The sequence below is a fragment of the Canis lupus genome, chromosome 25 (genome assembly GCF_003254725.2).
Source record: "Canis lupus dingo isolate Sandy chromosome 25, ASM325472v2, whole genome shotgun sequence".
Taxonomy (NCBI): Eukaryota; Metazoa; Chordata; class Mammalia; order Carnivora; family Canidae; genus Canis; species Canis lupus.
The window spans coordinates 33,177,201-33,199,505 of record NC_064267.1 but is presented as its reverse complement, the minus strand read 5'-3'; the positions used below and the strand labels follow the sequence as shown (position 1 = coordinate 33,199,505).

Genomic DNA, 22,305 nt, shown 5'->3' with positions numbered 1-22,305 from the left:
AAAAGAATGTGTGACTAAGAGCTCAGATAATACTGAGTCCAAATTCCACTCCTGCCATTTACTAGATAGATGACCTTAGGCCAACGGCTTAATCTTATTTAGTATATAAAAGAACAACTGAGTCTTAATCTTTTGAATCCTTTATCTGTTTAAATCCTAAATTTTCAATCTACAAAACAGAGGTAAGATGCCATGTGTCATACAGAAGTGCCATAAGAATTAATATGATAATAAGTATAAAGAACTTTGAACTTAGTAAAAGCAACTCAACCTGATTTAGTTTGTTATTCAGTGTGACATCTGGACATGCCAGCTTAGCCTCACTACCACCAATGACAGCTCCTTAAGTTTTTCTAGAAATTACATCCTTTGGGTCTTGAAGGCTTTTCCTGATTCCTGGTTGTTAGTAATGATACAAATGCCCTTGGGGTTCTGACAAACCTTGAGCTTGTTTCGCCATACATTCTTATTTCAGGATGTTCAAGCTCCCCAGAGCACCACTGTATGAGAATCAAATAGAAGATAACTGGAAAAGACTATTTTATGTAATAATTAAATGGATTAGAAATCGCTTCACCGACCATGTATGTATGTCAGGGAAGAATAACATCTGCAACAACTTGTTGCCAACATACCAAATACATATATAAATATTTATATAAATTGATAATAAATACACACACTTCTCATGGTCTATCAAAGCCAGTTATGTCAAGGTAGCTTATTGGGTTATAGCAATAAATTAGAAACATATTACTTCAGAGTAGGGAAATATGGGGAAGCAGGAAAGAGAAACAATGGCTCATGGTAAGGGAGTCCAAGAGCTGGGAGGTGGCCAGAACTTCCGCCTGCTGTGCCACACTGTGGCAGGACCACAGCTCCAATGTTGTGCAACACCTTTAGTAAACACTTCCTGAAGCAGAGACAGGAATGAGCCCAGAGTTTCATTCTGTCTTGCTTGAGCGGCGGCAGGGACAGCGGAGGAGCAGAGGAGCAGTGCTCTCCCAGGGAGCACGAAGGGAAGGCGCTGCACCCCTGACCTCACCTATCATGTTGCAGGGTATTATTCTGACAACCACTTTCCTCCTTTGGCCAGTTCCAGGTCAGTGTCTGATTCCTTTTCGGGTTCTAGTAAATAATGTCAATGAATGGCTGTTTTGAACTTAAAATAGGTTGGAGGGGGCTTTCTTTTTTGGGGGGGTTGCGGGGATTTCTTCTTTTCTTTCGTTTCGTCGGCGGCTGCTTGGTTATGTGGTTGTGTAGGTGGCGTTGCGGGGCGTGTGGGTCTGGCAGTGTCTTTTCTTTTCTTCTTTCTTTTCGTTCGTTCCTATTCCTTTCTTTGCTTTCTTTCCTTCCTTTCACTTTCCTTTCTTTCCTTTCCTTTCCTTTCCTTTCCTTTCTTTTTCTTTCTTTTTTTCTTTTCTTTCTTTCTTCTTTTTTTCTTTTCTTTTCTTTTCTTTTCTTTCTTTCTTTTCTTTTCTTTTTCTTTTCTTTTCTTTTCTTCTTTTTTTAATGAATTTTACTAACCAGTTGGGCTCGTTTTAATCTGTCATTTTGGAGGGGCCATGACTGATGTAAACACTCAATGCAAAGGAGGGGCAAGGAGACATCTTGAATGGGTAAGTCTCATCTGAGAATACATAGAAATCACCAGAAAAACTTCATATCACTTACTTTAAATAGTGAGTATGATCTTTGAGTCAAAAAATGAAATCCATCAAATCCCTCCTTATTTTTTTAAGCAGCAAAGATGCAAGGGATCTGACCAGTTGTCCTTGTGGAGAAGGCTTTGGAAAGTATCTGCTGTTATTAAAGAGACCTCTTTGGCTCATCCTATTCATTTTGAGGGCACATTTTTAAGTTTAGTCCTTTCTTTACTAGTGATAATAAATATGCCTAATTAGAATTAAATAGTTTACCAATTCAATATTTATAAAGCATTGTGCTATTACTTGATTAAAACAATGTTACTGCTAAACTTAAACTGATAATTCACTTCCAGTTTGAATTGAAGAATTCAAAAGTAGAGGAATTTTACTTTCCAACAATAAATCACTTCTAGCATGTGTCTCCATTTGTGAGAAATTCACCAATTAGATTTTGGTTAAATTAGGTTGGGTGACACATTTCCTTGTCTTATTTCTATTTCTAGAGCTTATTTAAGTCACCACATTAGCTTCAGTGCCTGGGAATCCTTCCCTAGCAAACCTTTTCTTGGGTTTTAGAATGCTTGTGGGGAGCTAGTAATGGGAAGGGATCATCAACAGGAAGTGTAGGGTTAGGGAGGGAAAGATTCTCCTCCCCCATGCACTCACTCAGCACTTTGTCACTAAAAGTGATTTTCCCCACCCCAGGTTTCTGATTTGTCTTCCAGACTTGTGAAAGTTTTACTTAATATCATTAAATACAGAACTATACTACATATTTAAGGTATTGACTCAAAATTTCTAGTTTGTAAATCAAACTTAATAGAAATCTTTCTATTCCCCAAAAGTGCTATCTCTAAAAATTCTTTGGGATCCTTTACTTAGTTGGAACATAAGAATTGCTTGGGAACTAACTTTATCCAATAGCATGAAGATCAACCAGGATCTATTAACGGAATCAGACAGTTAACCCTGGAGTCCACCCACATGACAACCTTTTCAGTAAAATTGGGCATATGTGCTGATTTGTCCCGTCTTTGCATTCACAACATGGCACCAAGAGCCTAACTTCCTTAGAAATCATACCTAAAACTGTGACATTTTCAAGTACTTGGTGGCAGGGACAAAGGTTCTGCAGTGTCTTTTGTGAGAACAGGGGGACATATAGACAGTTGCCCCTTATCTTCCATCTTAAACAGAGAGCCACCCCCTCTTTATGTTTCATCTTGTATTTTCAAGACTGTGTCCTAGGTATTATTCCCACTGCTATTATTCCTGAATGGATTTATTTCCCAGCCAGAATGTAAAAAATAAAGCAATTTGATTTTTCCTATCTCTCTCTCTCTCTTTTTTTAAAAGATTTTATTTATTTTTTCATGAGAGACAGAGACAGAGACACAGGCAGAGAGAGAAGCAGGCTCCATGCAGGGAGTCTGATGTGGGACTTGATCCTGGGACTCCAGGATCATGACCTGGGCCGAAGGCAGACGCTAAACCACTGAGCCACCCAGGGATCCCCTCCTATCTCTTTTTGTTTATCTGCCCCCATCATCCAAAGAAAAAAATATGTACCTTAGACCATGACTTGTGCTCAGTTTCCATAGACATGGAATGAAAGAATGAAACATAATTAGGCCAGATGTTTGTATGCCCTTCACCATCCCCCGAGAAAAATAACTTATAGGGTTTCATCATAGGAAAAAAAACCCAAATATTTAAAAGGATGTGACAGTTGTTTGGGGTGAGGATGTAAGTGCACTGGCAAAAGAGAAAGGTCTTTAATATATTCCAGCAGACTATCTAGAGGGTACTGTAGTTTTAGAAATTATTTTGTTTCATATTAGCAATTCTTTCTTGTCTTCATAAGGTGACTAGATGACCCTCAGAAGTATTAATAATTTAGTCTTAATAGCCAAAATGATAGACTTCATCAGGATGAGTTTTTCTTTGATGTTTGTACTCACTTTTACTACACTAAATTTAAAATCAGGGCAGCCCCGGTGGCCCAGTGGTTTGCGCCGACTTTGACCCAGGGTGTGATCCTGGAGTCCCATGTCGGGCTTCCTGCATGGAACCTGCTTCTCCCTCTGCCTGTGTCTCTGCCTCTCTCTCTCTCTCCACCCCCGCCCCCATGAATAAATAAATAAAATCTTAAAAAATAATAATAATAAAAACATAAAATCACAGATGGTTTGAAGGGATACAGAGAAGCCCAGATCTGAAGTCAATATTGAATAAACTCTGATTCAGGGCTTAATGTCATGTGTTTAGTTTGGAATGACATTCTTTAAACAGTTTGGAACAGATGTGAACAAAAATGAAAATGCCAATATTATGTACAAGGGGGCTAGACTCCAAAATTGCCCCAAACACATTAGAAAATAAATTAGCAATCCAGAGCAGTGCGTGTTATATTAATGTTGTCAATGCATTTTAACCTTTCTAAAACTAATAAACAGTAAAATAATGATCTAACACAATCCGAAGTAATAGTTTTATTTTTCTCGATCTAGTTTTGCTAGTTAGAAGTAATCCAACAAGTGAGTTCTGTGGGAGAGAGAAAGTAAGAATTAAAATGCATTAGTAGAAACATATTGTGTTACATCTCAGATTTGTATAATCCCTGGATGGCAGTTAGTTGTGTTTATTCCACAGGCTTCAAAATAATTAGCCTGATGTTATTCAGCTGGGAAGAGGTTGTGTCATTTCCATCAACCTTAAGTATGAATGAGCCAAACAATATTTAAGTCTGTAGCATATCTCTAACTGCTGTCTAATTTGTTATAACTCAAATCTCATTCTTTTGGGGCCTTCTTGGTTTCACAGAAATAAGAGTCATTAAAAGAAATTCTATCTGTTTCCTTTAGAGAATGTGTTGCAAGGGTTTCAGAAGAGCTAAAAATCTGTTGATTTCAAACTTAAGAGAGTTTGCTGGAAGCTTTTTAAAAAAAATATTCTGGTTTATTTGCTGATTTATTTTGTTTGCCATTTGGAAGTGCTTGGCTATTAAAGAATTGGAAATAAATTTCTCTACTTTTTATATTTGACTCTATATTTAAGTAAATTGGTAATTTCTGATTTCATGAAACATTAAGATTTAGATACTAACTAGAAGTCTGGATGTGAGTGTGTATATTAAGAAAACTTGCAGTGGTTAGATTGCTTGTTTCCCTCACCACTTCCGAAAGGGGAATGTGTGTGGGATATGATTTTTTGCTTTTATGAAAAGAGTCAGCTATGATTAGTTATTATTTTATGACCTCAGGGAAACTTGGACTAATATTTACTCTCAGAATAATGTGTATAATGGATGAAACAATTTTTCATACAGCATTTTTAGAAGAGTTACTCTGGTTGCAACATTGGTGAATATATGGCCTCATGAATTCCATATTAATGGGACGAATTGCATTGATTGGATACAATCCACTAGATAGCATGCAGTTGCCTTATGGTATGCTTGTTTGGTTTTATGGGTTTACAAGAAGCTCTAGAGAATTGTGTCAATACCATCAGTTCATTTCTGTTGAAAGTTATTTTCTTACCTCTTCGCATCTTATTATTTTGAAATAATTACAATAATTATGAATATTTTAATTAAATGTTAAGAAAATGATTAAGAATGTTCCTTTGGACTTTTGAATTTTTGCTGTCATTTTTTTAATAAAGTAATGTTACTATTTTCCCTTACAGAAAATTAATTACATAGAAATAAAAATGCCCAATGATTATCTCTGTAACAGCAAGAAGTCATTGAGGTCACTTAAGTAGTTCTGGAAGTCTTGACTGTGTAATGAGACTTATTTTACACAATCAGTTAAAACTTTACCCAAATGACCATCACCTTTTCAAAGAGATTATAGGGAATGCTGTATTTATTTGCATAAAATCACAGACTACTTGAACTGTTCTTAAAGATCATTTAATCTGCCCTGTCTTTTCAAACAATTAAAAAATTAGAACCAAACCCAAAGTTCAAGTTTTCTAGGGTTCAATCTATGGTTTTAAGGGATTTTGAAATGTTTTTAAGAATAAATCTCAGGGCACATGCACCCTAACGTTTATAGCAGCAATGTCCACAATAGCCAAACTATGGAAAGAGCCCAGATATTCATCAACAGATTAATGGATAAAGCATATGTGGTATATATGATATATATATAATGGGGTATATGATGTATATTATATATGTAATATATAATACATATATTAATTATATATAATATACATTAAATGTATATGGCATATATATATTATATATGCCATATATATAATATATACCATATACCCCATTATATATATCACATATATATCATATATAATATATAACGGGGTAACTAGGTGATAGCCATTAAGTATTTGATGGAATATCACTGGGTGTTATGTGCAACTGATGAATCACTAAATTTTTCCTCTGAAACTAATAATATACTATATATTTATTACATTGAATTTAAATTATAGAAAAGAGTAAATCTCAAGCAAGAGAAGCTAATGCACCCCTTTGATTGTCCATTTTTGACCTAATGAGTTTTTAGCCAATTTAATTACTTTTCCTATTTTTCGAAGTTAGAAGTAAATGGCCCTTGAGTTGTCAAGTGCATTTAGCCATCCTAAGATGATAAAAGAAAATTGACATAACTAGGAATTTTTTTAAGTTTCTGCTTTAGTTTCTAAAGAAAAATTTAAAAATATTTTCTGGAGCACCAAGCATTGGAATAAGTGTACAAGTCATCCAAGATGACTCACTTTTATTTGTTAAAAGATCAACAATAATAACATAAATTTATATTATCATAGAATTTAGGTTTGAATACTTTAATGAGATGAGATTATCTTTAGAGAGCACTCTGATAAACATGACATAGATAACTAAAGCCTTTCCAGTCTGCAATATAAGTAAATTGCTAGGCTGCCCATACTCTGGTCTTTGTCTCCTATTGCATCTATATTCTGGGTTGACCAGAAGCCCCTTGAGAAACCAAAGGACTGGTCTATTGACATTTCCTTAAGGACTTGATCAAGTGGGCAAATAAAAAAGAAAATAGAAAATTAAATGTTAGCTTTGGGAAAACTCTTAATTCCTCTTAAGAATAACTTGTTGAGAGGTACCTGGGTGGCTCAGTTGGTTAAGCATCTGACTCTGACTTCGGCTCAGGTCATGATCTCAGGGTTGTGAGATCAAGTCCCAAGTCGGGCTTGTGCTGGCATGGAGCCTGCTTAGGATTCTCTCTCTCTCTCTCTCCCTTTGTCCCTCCCTTGCTTATGCTCTCACTCTCTCTGTCTCTCTCAAAACAAAAGAAAATTAAAAAAAAATAACTTGTAGAAACATGTTGATATGAGAATTCAAAGCAGTAGAAGGTTGGATGAGATAACTGTTCAATTCTCTCTGTATGACTTCAACCTCAAAAATTCTCCTTTCAGACAAGTAAAACTGTTCTAATTGTTTGCTTCTCTAACTTTCACTCTTTTCATGCTTTGTAAGCAAAAATGAAAGTATTATTTATCTGTATTGCAAAATCCACACATTGTATGGAGCTATCGGAGCTTTCCTTATTGTGTTTTAGTTTTATTCATTGGTATAAATAATCACAGTTGGAAACATATAAGAGAAAATATTCCAGTCAGAAATGGCATACACTAGTTATTTCATTTTTGTAACACTGTGTAGTTTTCAGAATGCTTCTACTTAATTATGCTGACATTGATTAGTGTCTTAGTTTGGCTTCTGCCTTCCTGTACCAGCTTTTGCCTGTACGCTTGCTACATTCATTCCTCTGCAGAGGATTCAAGGTAGCAAAGAGAAATGGAAACATCCAACAGAAATATTTTCACCAAATAGAGAAACACTTGTAAACTTTCAGTGGGGAAATATTTGAAGATAATAGGTTCAAGATTTGTGGTTTCTGGTTTTGTCTGTCTCTACACTTAACTCTCTGACATAATTCACTTAAGCCTCTGTGTGTGGCATTATTCATCAGAAATGCAATAAGGCTGATTATTACCAACCAGCTTGCTTACTTGTTCTTGCTTGTTTGTTCTGCTCTGCTAAATCTTTTCTTACCCCTTTTTCCCCTCTCAGTAAATACTATCAAGGAACTCCCTGGAATAAAGAACTATGAAGTGGTTTATCCCAGAAGACTTCATCCACTACATAAAAGAGAGGTCAAGGACCCAGACCAACAGGTACGGCTTTTGACTTAACAAAGAATCTTGAAAAAATACACACACACACACACACACACACACACATATATATATACACACACACATACAATATACCTATAGATGTGTAAACTATAACATATATATACATACTTATATATAAACATTTGCATTTATTTTATTTTTATTAATCTTTGCAATAATGTAATGTTTTCTTATCAGCCTCATTTTGAAGATTAAGATTCTGACAGTTGAAATAAACTGCCTAAGGTCACATAGAGAGTAAACATTAATACTTTTATGGTAATTTATAATTCTGTGTACTCCCAAAGAAATTAGATACAACTTATTTTATCTATTATTAATCTATCATCTCTGTATCTATGTACACACATACAAACAAAGCCATGAACTACAACTGAAGTAGAAAATAAAATATTGTGGATGAATATTAAGTTAGGATGAATTACTAATTAAACATGAAATTTATCTTTGTCTTTTTTAAAGTGAAAGTTATTAAAGTTTGTATAGTTCTTACTACTTAATGAAAAAGCACACAATCAATCAAAAGATAAAGTTAAAACATGATGATTCTTTCAACAATTTTCCAAGTTCGTGCACCCAGAAGTCTTCTGCTGGGAGCCAGGAAAAATATAGATAAATGAGACATAAATAATAATTTGTGGAAATATGATAAGATGACAATCCCTTGAAGTACATACTCCCCCACTGGGTAAGGTTCCCAATGGAACCTTTTCCTTCTAAAGCAAACGTTTAATAGCAAAACCCTTAACAGACCTTGTTTATCACAATAATTCTCCCCCAACAAAATGTTTCTGTTAAATTTGAATGGGACCTCTATGCGTTGAATCTTCATCAGTATGGCTTCCTTTAAATGCTTCTCAGAATTCTCTTAAAAATGCCAGATCTCTTTTGTCATCAAATATTTTAAGGAAAATTTGAATACATATCCAGTGTTTTTATCACAGTTATAAGGTGATTTCCTTACAAAACAAATTTAAGCTTTTGAACAATTTATTTTGATGAAAGCCATAGATTAGTTACTGGCACCTAGTAGATGATCAATCTTAACTTTTGGAATAATTGAGAAGATGGAGGTAGTGATACAATGTGCTTGATATTTATCACAAATACATTGTTTATCTAGTCCACAACTCAGTTAACTAGTTGTACCTACTTCTGTTGTTTTGTCCATATTCTGACCTCCAGTCAGCCTGGAGAAGACCTCCAGAAAAAAAATAATCAGTAAGAAGAGTCTTCGTAGTCTTTGGGTCTGGGTGCACACTATTCCTTCTTCTCAAATAACTCCCCCAACCCTTGCTTCACCTGGCTAATTCATATCTCAGCTTGCATGTTACTTCCTTAAAAAAGCCTATCCTAATGTTAAGATGTTAGACATCCTACATTGCATTCATATTTATATCCCTTATCATATGACAACAATCACTTTTACTATCTGTCTTTCCACAAGATTATAAACTTTCTGACAATAGGTATCAATTCTTCTCGCTTAGAGTTGAATTTCCAAAACCGACTAGAGTCATGCGTATAACTAACACTCAAGTAATATTTGTAAAATGCATGGGTGGTTGGGTGGATGGATGGATAGATGGGTGGATATAAAGGTCTCAGGTAATTGGTCTATCCAGCTGGCAGAGTTTTTAATTTGTTAAAAGAAGCTAGAAGCAGACATTTGCTTTATAAACTATATAGACTGTCATTAAGGAAAACAAGCATTGTTTGCTAATGATTAAAAAGATGAACATAAAAAAAGATGAACACAGCCAAATGAATATTTGTATGTGTTTATAACTACCAGTAAATGTTTGTGCATTTTTGCAGGAAAAATTTGAAACCGAATTGAAGTATAAAATGACTGTTAATGGGAAAATTGCAGTACTTTACTTGAAAAAAAACAAGTAAGTGTTTTTACTTCTGATGATATCCTTACCAACAGCAAATTAGTATGTGGAAAGTGGGCTAATTGAGGTGGTTTCTGCTTAAAGCTATCAAAAACCTCTGCTAATATGCTTTTTCTTTCAATCAGCCCAAGGAGTTTGCCGAATAGTTGTTCCTACCCAAGTAGTGAAAATGCATTGAGTAAAACAACAGTTTACTAGTGTTGCAATCCTTCTAGTAATAAAACACAATGAATGAGATACAAGCAGATATACATTTTATCAAATTCTATGAAAAAGCAGATTTTTAAATCTTCTCTACATTATTGTAGTTTATTATTCTAATACTGAAAGAGTAGGTTTTAAAACAATTTGTTACCATTTCCATCAGGGGAAACAAAAGAAAAAAGGCATATATAATTATATAAACTCTAGGACCAAAGACTTAATCAGCAGTAAAACCAGAATTTGACTCTCCTGATTCCAACCTCAGTGCTCTTCCACCAGCTACACACTAACCCACCCAGTTTCTCATGCATTACATTGTCTTTTGTTCCTCATTTTCTTCACTCTAGTCAGTTACATTCAATATTTCTTTCCAGTTTCATTGGCTCATCTCTTACTCATTTTTTAAATATTTTATTTATTTATTTATGAGAGAGAGAGAGAGAGAGAGGCAGAGACACAGGCAAAGGGAGAAGCAGGCTCCATGCAGGGAGCCTGATGTGGGACTCTATCCAGGGTCTCCAGCATCACGCCCTGGGCTGAAGGTAGCACTAAACTGCTGAGCCACCCGGGCTGCCAATCAGCTCTTATTCAGTTCTTGATCATCCCATATTTCGACTATTTCAAAAGTTGTTTTCTCCTCTAATTTTGTGCTTTCAATCCCTAAACTATTCTATACAGCACAGCAAGATGTTTTCTCTCAAATAGACTATTGCCTTTCCCAAAAAAAGAAAAAAAAATAACAACTGATGACCTTTGGAAACAGTGTGGCAGGATGGAAATAGTACTTGTGTGGATTTTAGGCAGACCTAGATATGATCTTTTGCCACTGGAACTGTATCATCTCCTCTGAAACATAAAGTGAGTCATCTTTACCTTATAGGATTGCAGAAAGGGTTAAAAGAGTGATCTATGTAAAGTGTCTAACTCAGTGGCTGATAAAGAGATAGCATTAACATATACTGGTTACACCCTTTCCTCCTTGCCCTGCCTCTTTAAAAAGTATATTCAGCCTGTGTCACCTGGGTGGCTCAGTGGTTGAGTTATATATATATATATATATATATAACCAGACTCCTACATGCTTCTGGGTAGTTGAAAGAATTCTGAGAAGCTCAGTGAAAATGCCAGAAGGGCCCCAACTACTAAACGCAAGCAGTTCCCAAGAAACTTTCAGTTGCTATAGTTGCTAGCCTTTGCAGGGAACTGAAACAGGACAGGGGGAAAGGTAGTTACAGTAAATTGGTGAGGAGCACTGCTCTTTCCAATCATTTTTAGCAACTCTACCCTTCTCAGTTACATTTCTTCTTCAAATATCCCCCCTGAGAAGTATCAAAGCCTGATGAGAAAGCAGACACTATTCCACTCTGCTCAGGAATGTCTCTAGCCCTCTCAGTGTTTGCGTTGTAAGCATCCTCTTCATGCTTGGACTAGTTTTGAGAGCTTTGGAGAAGGAGTTAAACTTTCCTGCACATCCAATGGAAGCTTTTGCCTGATCACAACACTTTTCAATTAGCATGAGTAGCCTGAATTTTTTTCTTTCTTTTTTTTTATTCCAGTGGTCTCCTTGCTCCTGGTTACACGGAAACACATTATAATTCCACTGGAGAGGAGATCACCACAAGCCCACAAATCATGGTAAAAGAGCATCTTAGAATCATTGTCAGTTGACACACCCAAAGGCAGTGTCATTGCCAAAAAAATAGTGAAAGTGAAACAACATTTACAACATTGGTGTTGTAATTTCTTAATAGATCTTCTATTTCCAGCAGTAGTAATTTCTTAATAGATACTTTGAAATCAAAAAAAAAAAAAGAAAAAAAAAAAGATACTTTGAAATCTGTACAGTTTGACAAGAACAAAGGCATTCCCTGCCTTCCAACTGGAAGAGGAGAGTGGGAACGAACCTCTCATTTTCATTAGAAGAGTGAAGAATTCATTACATCTTGTGTTCTTAGTCAACGCCAATCACCTCTGTAGATCATTCTGTCTCTTGAACTCAAGACTATTTCCTCAATGACAGAATTATACAATTCTGTTTTTTGAAAATATTTTTTATTCTTGACTCTTATTTAGAGAAGATGGCGTGTGAAGTAGTGTGTGGGGGGGTATATTCTATTGTTGCCATCTTTTTAGAGCTCCATTTTTCCATGGAAGGCCTTCACGCATTCTCTCTATAGTGATAACTTAGACATTTATGTGGGCCAGTACTTCATCTGTCTCAAAGTAGAAAGGTGTGCTTGATTAAAGTACATCCACATGGAAAAGTGCTAGGATTGGGCATTTGGCTATATAGAGAAGTGGATGTTACACTAACCCAGTTAATCTGCTGAAACTCTTTGAATAAATCAAGAATAGTAACATAGTCTCAATAACCCATTCACTGGAAAGAGCTTACAGGTGTCAGAAAAAAAACATTAATGAGCAATCAGCCAAGGGAGAGAATGATTGTCTGATGTTTTGAAGGCTCAGATTTTAAACTTCTATCTATAAGTTTGTCTCTACCAAACTGCATTCACCACCATTGTCCTTTTTCTGCAAAACCAATATTTATTTAGGAAATTCTCATTAAGCATTGGGTTAATTAACTAAATATTAAAAATTTTAACCATAAGAAACTTCTTGACCATTTTTTTACATCTCTGAGTTGATTGTTGTTCAGCATAAAATGGTTTGGAAACAATATAGATCTTGTTTCAAGATTTCAAGTTAAAATTTCATAGTGGATCTCAGAAACATGCACTTTCCTTTACAAAACCCCCATTTCCATTTATTTAGGATGACTGCTATTACCAAGGACACATCATTAATGAAAAGGTTTCAGATGCTAGCATCAGCACATGTAGGGGTCTAAGGTAAGCCTTCATGAACGGTTTGTGTATACCTGTTTTAGTGGGCAGAGTGTGAGTGTTTTAATAAACCTGAATAATCTCAAATATGATGAATCATACTGTAGTTAAATATGAATCTGAAGGATTACAGGATTTTGAAATTAAAAAGAAACAGGGCTTCTCTTGATAGTGGCTTGTAAATTTACACATTTGAATTGCTTGCAGCGATGTGTATGTTTGTCTGCTTGTTTTCAAATTACAGATTTTTGAGTCTAACCTTTTTGGGAATGAGAGCTCTTCTCCAACCTTCTCTCTCTCTCTTTTTTTCCCCCAAACTTCTCTCTTTACTGTAAACTCTTTCTTAAGCTTGTCCTAACCATGCCCATGCCATTCTTTTCTTCTGTATATTAATGACCCCCCAGACATCTGTCTATGGTGAGATAGTTCTTCTGATGCCCAGACTTGATTATCTAATCTTGTCTTTCCTCTATCAGTATCTCTTCCATATCTGGATAGATTAATGAAATGTAAATCTTAATGAACTCCAAATCAAACTAGTGATTTTTTCCCAGATCTTGTATTTTTCCAGTGTTCCTGATTTGAGTAAATAATATAATCAACCAACCACTTGTCCCATTCAGAAACCTAAATTCCTTGATGATTTTTTGACTCTCAGCTACCCATTTTCAACCCATTATTAAGCCCTATTGATTATATGTTCTAAATATTTGCTGAGATTATTCACTACAGTCTTTCTCTACTGGCACATCTTAGTCCAAACTACCATGATCCTTTATCAAACCATTGCAACAGACCACCTACTTATCTCCTCATATCTACTCTTGTCTTCTAGTTCTGTGTACACTTCAGCCAGTCTCCTATTATATATTCTTATACTTTTTCATCCTAGCAGTTATCTGTAATTATGAGTATTTCATATATGTCATATAATTGTATTGTTTATAGGTCAGATGTGACTATTTGTTCCACATACATCTTTCTCATTTGACTATAAGCTTCATGAGAAAAGAAACCATGATTCTATCTTATTGTCTGCCCTTAATCCAGTGACTAATGTATAATGGGTGCTCCCTAAATATTGATTAAGTGACTCTTAGCTTGGGGCTTCAGCAGAGATAATTGAGAAGAAATTGGTAACATTTGTTGATCATGTGCTTTATTTATTGTGTTCTTCAATATTAATAATCATTCTATTGGGTAGGTATTATGCTAATGTTATAAATAGAGAGGCTATGTGAGGTTAGGTAATCTTCCCATTGTATCATAGCTAAGAAGTTATAGACACAGATTCTTAACTCTTCTTTTTCAGACCCCAAATTCTTCATTTTTCAGTGCACCTGTAGAGCAGACAAGGTACTAGAATTGGAAGACCACTGGGTAAGAATCAGGAAATTTCCATTCTAGTGTCAGCACTGATGTAAGTTAGCTATGTGACATTACAGTAGTCACTTCTTCCCAATAGGTCCCATTTGTTGGGAGGAAAAAAAATAAGTTTAGGTCATCTCTAGGTATCTTTAGCTGCAATGTTACAGTATATTCTACTGCCATGAGCTTGAAATTATGTGGTATTGGTAACTTTTTGTAGTCTATAAGCCTATAGCACTCAAAAGCAGAAATATTTTTTAAAAAGCCCGGATTCTCATGTTTTTCAGGGGCTACTTCAGTCAGGGAGATCAAAAATACCTCATTGAACCTTTAAGCCCCACCAATGATGATGGGCAGGAACATGCACTTTTCAAGTATGATCCCCATGAAAAGAAGACTAACAGCACCTGTGGGATGGATAACATATTGTGGGCACATGGATCTCGGCAGAGTGTGGCCACCAGACTGGTGGTATGCCTACTTTTATTTTTTATTTGCAGTGCTCTCATGTATCCTGTCCTGGCTACCCAGGGTTCCAGTCTTAGTAGTGACAATTAAGGGAAGCTTTATAGTCATTGTTGAACTCTTAGTACTATGGTAGGCTGTAGACATCAGAACTTTGTTGTACACTGATGATTTATTTAATAAGTATTTGCAGATTAGCTATTATCAACAACAATGTGCCAGGGTTAAAAAGAAGTATATATATATAAGCCTTTCCCTCTAGAAACAGCCAATATTGACAATACTACAACATACAAAAAAGGTTTAAGTATTATTACTTTGACATAAAATATCCTACTGTCTTCATAAATGAACTCACTCAACAGATTTCTTTCTTGCCATAGGTGGTGGGAATGTAGTAGGGAGCAAAATTAAGTACAGGCTATGCCCAGAGGGACTTAGAATAATCTTCCATATATGAATTCAAGTTACAGTCACAGAAGAAAAATGAATATGGCCTGTTTGAAACCATAAGGTGTACATAAAAAGTTATTGCCATAATTACTTTCATATCCTTCAGGGGACACTTTATATCCAATCATATCTTCTAAAAGTTCCCAGAATCCATAAGAACTGGGTAGAATGAGTCTAAATAAAGGAAAATCTCCTTTGGGTTCAGTTTGTTGTGGGTTTAAATTCTACCATTGATGTGTTATCTAGGAACCCAGAACTACTCCTAGAGATGAAGGATAAAAGAATCAAGGATAATTTCTAGACTTGGGCCAGAGCAAATGATGAATGATAGTATTGTTAACTGAGATAGGAAGAATGAGGGAGAAGCAAGTTTTGTCTGAGGTTTGGGAATTGGTAGTTATATTTTGACCACATTAAGTTTGTGGTATTAGACACTTGAATGAATGCATGAAATAGATAGAGTTCCTATTTAAAGAAGGTGTAATACAGGATGGGAAGGATCTATGAATAAAGAATGGGGCCCCGGGTTGAGCTTTTATGAGGGTCACTGGTATGGAGAGATCAAACAGAGGAGGGATGACAGTGAGTTACAAATCCCTGTATGATTAGGGCCCCACTTCCCTTTGTAATCTCTCTACCTTCTATTCCCCACCCACTGACGACTTCCCCTATTATGTTCTGACAAACATAGACTTTTTTTCCTGGGCTTTAATCATGTCAATATCAATTCACTTCAGTCTTTTTGTTCATTTTTTTCTCTGCTGGAATTATCTTCCAATTTATCTTCCCTTGCCTGGTTTCTCATTTTCAATAATATGTCTGCTGCATGACCAACTCCTTAGAGCTTTCCCTAACCATCTATTCTAAAATAACTACCTCATCACTCAATTCCACATAACTCCATTTAATCCTCTGCATAGAACTAATCACCACCTGATTTATCTCTGCCTGTTTGCTGAGCGGGAGCTCCTTATACTACAGACCATTTCTATTTCACTGCCTTATTCTTAGTGGCCACAGCACCGGAGTACTGTGCTAGAGCACAGACTATGTGCTAATGAATATGCTGCTCCTCTGGACCCTGGGAGGGAAGTGTGTGGCTCATTGGACTACACCTAAAAGTCTACCTTCAGTAATGTGTTCTTGCTAATGGAAGCTTACTTACCTGTTAAAAGACAAGCACTTCCAGAAATGCAACATAATAAACTTTGATAGTTTATTATTTAGTATGAATAATGTATCTGCTACTTTTCAGTGAAACAATCCACTATGAAATGTACCTTTTGTTATGGTTGTTTTGTTTTGTGGAGAAAAAGGAACAGAAAATAGGGAAGCTTCGAATGTGGGAAAGAGATTCAGCTCTGTCTGAGGAGAAAAGAGCAGACTAGGTACCATGGTGGCTCTGGGCATTGCCCATTGCTAAGGAAGGGGGTGCTCATTGGGAGGGGGATAAAAGGCTACTTAAAACCACCACCAACAACAACAACAGCAACAAGGACAACAAGAGAACTCTAGAAGGGTGCTGAAGTCAGAGTCTCTCTATTTCAGGGCAGGAATAGTGGAGACAGCCCATTGTGAAAAAAACAATCCAAACTTTGCAGACCTATGAGTTAGCTGTGCAATCATTTAAATTCTGGCAAATTGAAGGGGTCAGACTAGATTACCACTGATGTCCCTTCAAGCTCTGATATCTGAGCCTTGTCTGTGGATAATTATGGTTCCTTAGAGTTAAAATGGTATGTTTTCCTTTATTGCCAGACCTTTTATAATTTTTTTTAAAAAACAATCTTTTATAAAATTACACATTTCAAATAAAAGGATGACTCTTGCAGAGAATGATGTTGTCTCAGTAATTTTCTTTTTTATATTTATTACAGAAATCAAATGACCAGAAGGGTCCAGAACGTAAGAAATACATAGAATATTATTTGGTCCTGGATAATGGTGAGGTAATTATAACAGATAAATGTGTCTTTTAAAATCCCCTTTTATATAATTTGTTATGGGAAGTATTAAACATATGGATCAGTTTTGAAAAATCATGAATATGAATTATTCTTTTCTAAGAAATGTTCTTATTCTAGGAAATTTGAAAGATAATGATATGATTTCTCCTTTTCAGGAATGTGCACCTGATATAATATACATAAAGTCAATTTTTTGCACTTTATCCTTTATTATTGTCTCCAACTTTGTTTCCAATTAAATACCTTTGTCATTTTGTCTTTTATTAAGCAGTAAAATCGCTGGTAAGTTAGAGTTTATCCTCATCAAGGAGTGATAAATGTACAAGACTAATGAATGGAATCTTCTAAAAAAGGCTTTTCTTTGGTAATATACATTGTTTATATTATTTTACAAGAATGCAGTTTCATATATTAGAAACCTAACATTTACATGTGTGTGATCTCAAAAGGAAAAGTTTTGTGCTATGATAATATGAGTAAGTTAATTTGTTTGGGCCCTAAAGGTTGGCTTCTCATTATACTAAATTCATTTGCCATTTACCATTCATATACATTTTTTAAATGAATAAGCTATTCCTTACACTGATTCTGCACAGTTTATGAAATCATGGTATTTAAATGGAAATTTATTTGGAATAATTCCCTAGAACGTTACACTGAGCTACTACTTCAGGAGTAAACATCATCTCTACTCTGAAAGTGCTTTAGTTTAGCTAAAGAAATAAGGAAGCATTTTGCTTCTAGCTTTTAACTGTTACCTTTTATAACTGATTGTTAATTATAACCACTGATAAGTAAAAATAAACTGAAGTTGCCTTTTCTTTTTTTTACCTTCCAATTATACTCATTTCTATCAGTGCCCATATTTTGTCATGGTTGGTTTTGTTTTTTGTTTTTTAGTTTAAAAAGTACAATCAAGATCGAGAGAAAATAAGAAAGAGGGTGTTTGAAATGGCCAATTATGTCAACATGGTATGGTATACTTTATTAAGTGTAATTTTAACAATTTGGGTGTTTCTATGAATGCTTATGAAGCAGTGAGATAAAGTCAATACTCCTAAGACTAAAATTGCTAATTGGTTCTTGAACTTTTGCTACTTAATTGAATATTACTATTATATGATAGAGATGTTTCTCACCTACTTGCCACACTATGCTCAGGTTGATGAAAGTAGAAGAGATGGTTTGGTTTGAATTGTTTTTTGTTTTTTTTAAAGTCTGGGGAGACATCACTGGCCAGCAAATCCCCACAGGAAGCCAATGTACAGAAGAACATGAAAAAACAAATATAATCAGCCAAATTCTGGCACAGTAGCATCTTTCACTATATCATCTCACTGAATCATCAAAATAACTCTGAGATATTCCTAAACCTAATTTATATCTGAAGAATTAGATTCTGGGAAGCAAAGTAACTCCTAAAATCAGAGTTAGGAAATGCTAGAGATAAGATTTTTAACTTGGTCTCGTTGGATTTCAAAGTCCATTTCAATTGAAAAGATTTTGATTTTGGTCTGTAAATAAGACTTTATCATCTAATTAACAAAACCCTTTAAAAATGACTTCTGTATCCCTTCTTTTTAAATCTTAATGTCTTGTTAGTTGAACATACAGTTAGTCTGCCTACGTAAGTGGGTGAGTCTCTTTGTAAAAGCCTGCAAATTCTCTAAGAATAGAGAGAAAATGAAGGTTTGAAATCACATTTAATGAACAATGCCATCCATATCTTGTCTCTTCACCACAAAGATAATGCTGACTCTTTTTAAAGAACTCTCCAAACTGGCCATATTAATTGAGCATCTCCTTTGTGATAGGAGCTTTTCTTTCTTTTTTATTTTTAAATATTTTTATTAATTTATTTGACAGAGAGAGGGAGAGAGAGAGAGAGAGAGAGCACAAGCAGAGAAACTGCAGGCAGGGAGAGAGGCAGAAGCAGGCTCCCCTCTGAGCAGGAAGCCCAATGCAGGGCTCGATCCCAGGACCCTGGGATCATGACCAGAGTCAAAGGCAGATGCTTAATCGACTGAGTTACCCAGGTGCTCCATGACAGGGACTTTTCTAGATGACAGAAATAAAGTGGGGAACAAAACCGACAAATAACCTTTCAAGGAGTTTACATTCTTGTTCAAGACAAACATAAACACACCAAATAAAAAGTATGTAGAACGGTGATTATAAGTGCTATTAAAAAAAAAAAAAGGCAGTGTAAAAACGAGAGAGAGAGAGAGGTTCCTCTTGGTATTGTGTTAAAGAGGGAAGGCCATTTCCAAGGTGTCCAAGGTGACATTTGAGTAGAGAAAGGAAGGGAGAGAAAGAAGTGCCTGATCCTTGGGGAGGGACAACAAGGCAGAGTGAAGTTCTAAGGACAGAACCTAGATCATCATATTTGAGGAACAGGGGGAAGGCCATTGTGGCTGGCATGCAGTAAGTCAGGGCAAGGATGGGAGCAAATGATATCTGACAGGTAGCAGTGTCTGGAACCTTCAACTCCTGGTAGGCCTGTTTAAGGACTTTGTTATTCATGGGTGAGGAAGACATTGGGAGAATCTGCTGAGGTGTAAGACGTTCAGATGTGTGTTCTTAAAAGATTGTATTGGCCATTATGTTGGAAATAAACTGAAGGAAAGCAATTGGCAGAAATAAAACTGGATAGGGAAATCATTACTTGATTCAGGGCAAAAGATGATGGTGGCTTGAGAAAAAGCAGTGGTAGTAGGTCTATTGAGAATAGCTGATCTCTGGTTACAGTCAACAGAGTAGATGAGGTAGATGAGAGATGAAAAGTATAAGAAAAAAAAGAGTCAAGGGACATTGAGGATTTGGGCCTGAGCAACTTTAAGAATGGGTAATATGGTGGGGGATAGTGACTCAAAGGCAAGATGAGGATTTCCATTTTGGACACATTCAATTTGAGACCTTTTTTTGTATAAAGGCTTAGGTCCAAATCATTATTTTGTTTACTTAAAACTAATATAATGTTATATGTCAATTATATCTCAACAAAAATATTATTGCTTCTTAGTGGGGGTAGTAATGAACAGTGGATTGCTAAGTTTTATTAAAAGTGTCCTATGACTAAGTAATTTTTTAAAATATATGCATGATGTTTCATGTAACATTTTTACATTTAAAAATGAAAATATTAGAGACTTTAAATTTCAAAAATCAGAGAAATAATACTAGGAAATTTCCTGAGATGAAGGGTAGACATATTGTCCATATTGTCAATGCCTTCCACATGTGTAGCATCTAGTAACATGTATGTGCCAGGTTATATCATTGTAAAATTTTGAATCAATGCAGATTAAAGCAAAGATTCATGGATGCCAAAAAAAAAAGGAAGGAAAGAAAGATTCCCAGGTGAAAATGCTAGATATACAAGATTTATTGGAGTTCAGGGGCAAGGTTTGGGTGGAAATATAAATCCATAAGTCTTTAAAACATACAGTTAGCACAAAACATGGGTCAGCATACTATAGCCTGTGGACCAGATCTGGCCTCTGCCTTTATAAAAGCAGTTTTAATGAAACATAGCCACGCTCATTTGTTTACACATCTATGACTGCTTTTCTATTATAGTGCCAGTGGTGGTGAGTAGTTATAACCATGCAGCCTTAAAGTCTGAAGCATTTTCTATGGAACTTTAGAGACTAACCTTACCAACCCTCTTATAAGATAACCAAAGGAGTGGGTGTAGATAAGTAGAAAAGAGACTAAGAGACTGAGAACAGATCCTTGAGGTGCTTCTTTGAAGATTGATCAGAGTATGGGAGAAATTGACAGAGACCAAGAAAAAGTAGACAATGAGCTTCAAGGAAAACCAGGGGATAGTGGATAGTGCTGTTCTGGAAGCTACCTGAAACAAAACTCTATCAAAGGAAGAAATGATCAATGATGTTAGTTGCTACTCAGGATTGGCCATTGGATTTAACAAAGTAGAAGTTATTGGTCAACTGGATGACACAAGTCTCTGTGGAGTGTAAGAGGACAAGGCATAATTAGAGTGAGTCCAATGAGAATAGGAAGTGGGATTAGAGAGAGAAGATACAGAAAATCCTCTTCAGAAGTTTTGCTGTAAATGGGAGCAGAGGAATGGAATGGAGAATATGTGATAGGGGGAGAGGCTATAAAACTGTCCCCCCACCATGATGGGTCACCCTTTTTATGCTGATGGGAATGATTCCGTGGAAGACTAAGCATAGAATTGCAAGGAAGATGGAAGGATTACTGGAATAATCTCCTTGATTTGAGAAGAAATGGGAGATCTAGTGCATTAGTGGAAAGGTTAGGCTCACAGCATTGATTCATATAGTAAAGAAGGGGAGGCATAGATTGTTTGAATAGGTATAGGTCAGAAGGTAGACATTTGCTTCTGATTGCTCTGAGTGAATTTGGAAGCAGAGGCATCTGCTCAAGTGAGGTTTTAATAGAGAGTGTCACAATTTCTAAAAACAGAAGAGTGAGCATGAAAAAAAATGTGCAGAAGCCTCTGAGAGTAAATAGATTTTGGAAATGCAGCAGGTTCACTGAGACTGGTAAAGACTACTTGAGGTTGATAGTGATGGCTTCCAAGTGAAAGCAGTCAGCAGAATGTACTGTGTTCCAGAGCAGGGTGCAGGAGAGATGTAGGGAGGAATTGTTTGAACCAGGACTGGACTTTTGTCAGGTGAGTGAAATAAAGCAAGAATGGAAACAGGAAGTTGAGGGACTCGTCAAGGGGAGGGCTTTCATCTGGTGAGATTCTGACTTTTCTTTTGATGATAATTGCATTCCTCGATGCTCTTATTGTTTTCTAAGCTACTTAAAACCATTTCTTCAGGTTTCTCAGCCAGAAGTTGCCCCATGAGAAAGCCTGTCACTGTGCAGTGTTTTCTTCCCCAGCTTTATTGTGACATAATTGGCATCCAGCACTCAGTGAGTTTAAGGAGTCCAGTGTGTTGATTTGATATGCTTACTTGCAAAATGATTTCTGCCATAGGTGAGCTAACACTTCCATCATGTCACATAGCTGCCATTTCTTTTCTGTGGAGAGAACATTTAAAAATTACTCTCACCAATGCTGAAGTAATTAAGATAGTATTATTAACTATCACTACCAAGTGGTACACTAGATCCCCAGAACTCGTTCATCTAATAACTAGAAGTTTACACTCTAACCTACACTGCACAGTTTTGTAAACTATAGTAGCAATTTCAACTTTTGTTTTTAGAGTAAGCATATTGTCTCTAAGTTTAGCTCATTATTTGT

The 22,305-nt window shown here is 35.8% G+C and overlaps 1 protein-coding gene across 2 annotated transcripts in view; it reads left to right on the top strand.

Annotated features, from left to right (window-relative positions):
- The first annotated feature begins 923 nt into the window (after positions 1-923).
- ADAM28 (ADAM metallopeptidase domain 28) overlaps positions 924-22,305 on the top strand; it is a 55,838-nt gene continuing 34,456 nt past the window's right edge. For both annotated transcript variants that reach the window (XR_003142479.3, XM_025463076.3), the window contains exons 1-8: positions 924-1,102; positions 7,729-7,832; positions 9,675-9,751; positions 11,515-11,593; positions 12,734-12,810; positions 14,460-14,643; positions 16,968-17,039; positions 17,958-18,029. Coding sequence is in view for 1 of the 2 variants with exons in the window: in XM_025463076.3 (XP_025318861.2) it covers positions 931-1,102; positions 7,729-7,832; positions 9,675-9,751; positions 11,515-11,593; positions 12,734-12,810; positions 14,460-14,643; positions 16,968-17,039; positions 17,958-18,029 (837 nt within the window). In the remaining variant the exon portion in view is untranslated. The remainder of the gene's footprint in view (positions 1,103-7,728; positions 7,833-9,674; positions 9,752-11,514; positions 11,594-12,733; positions 12,811-14,459; positions 14,644-16,967; positions 17,040-17,957; positions 18,030-22,305) is intronic.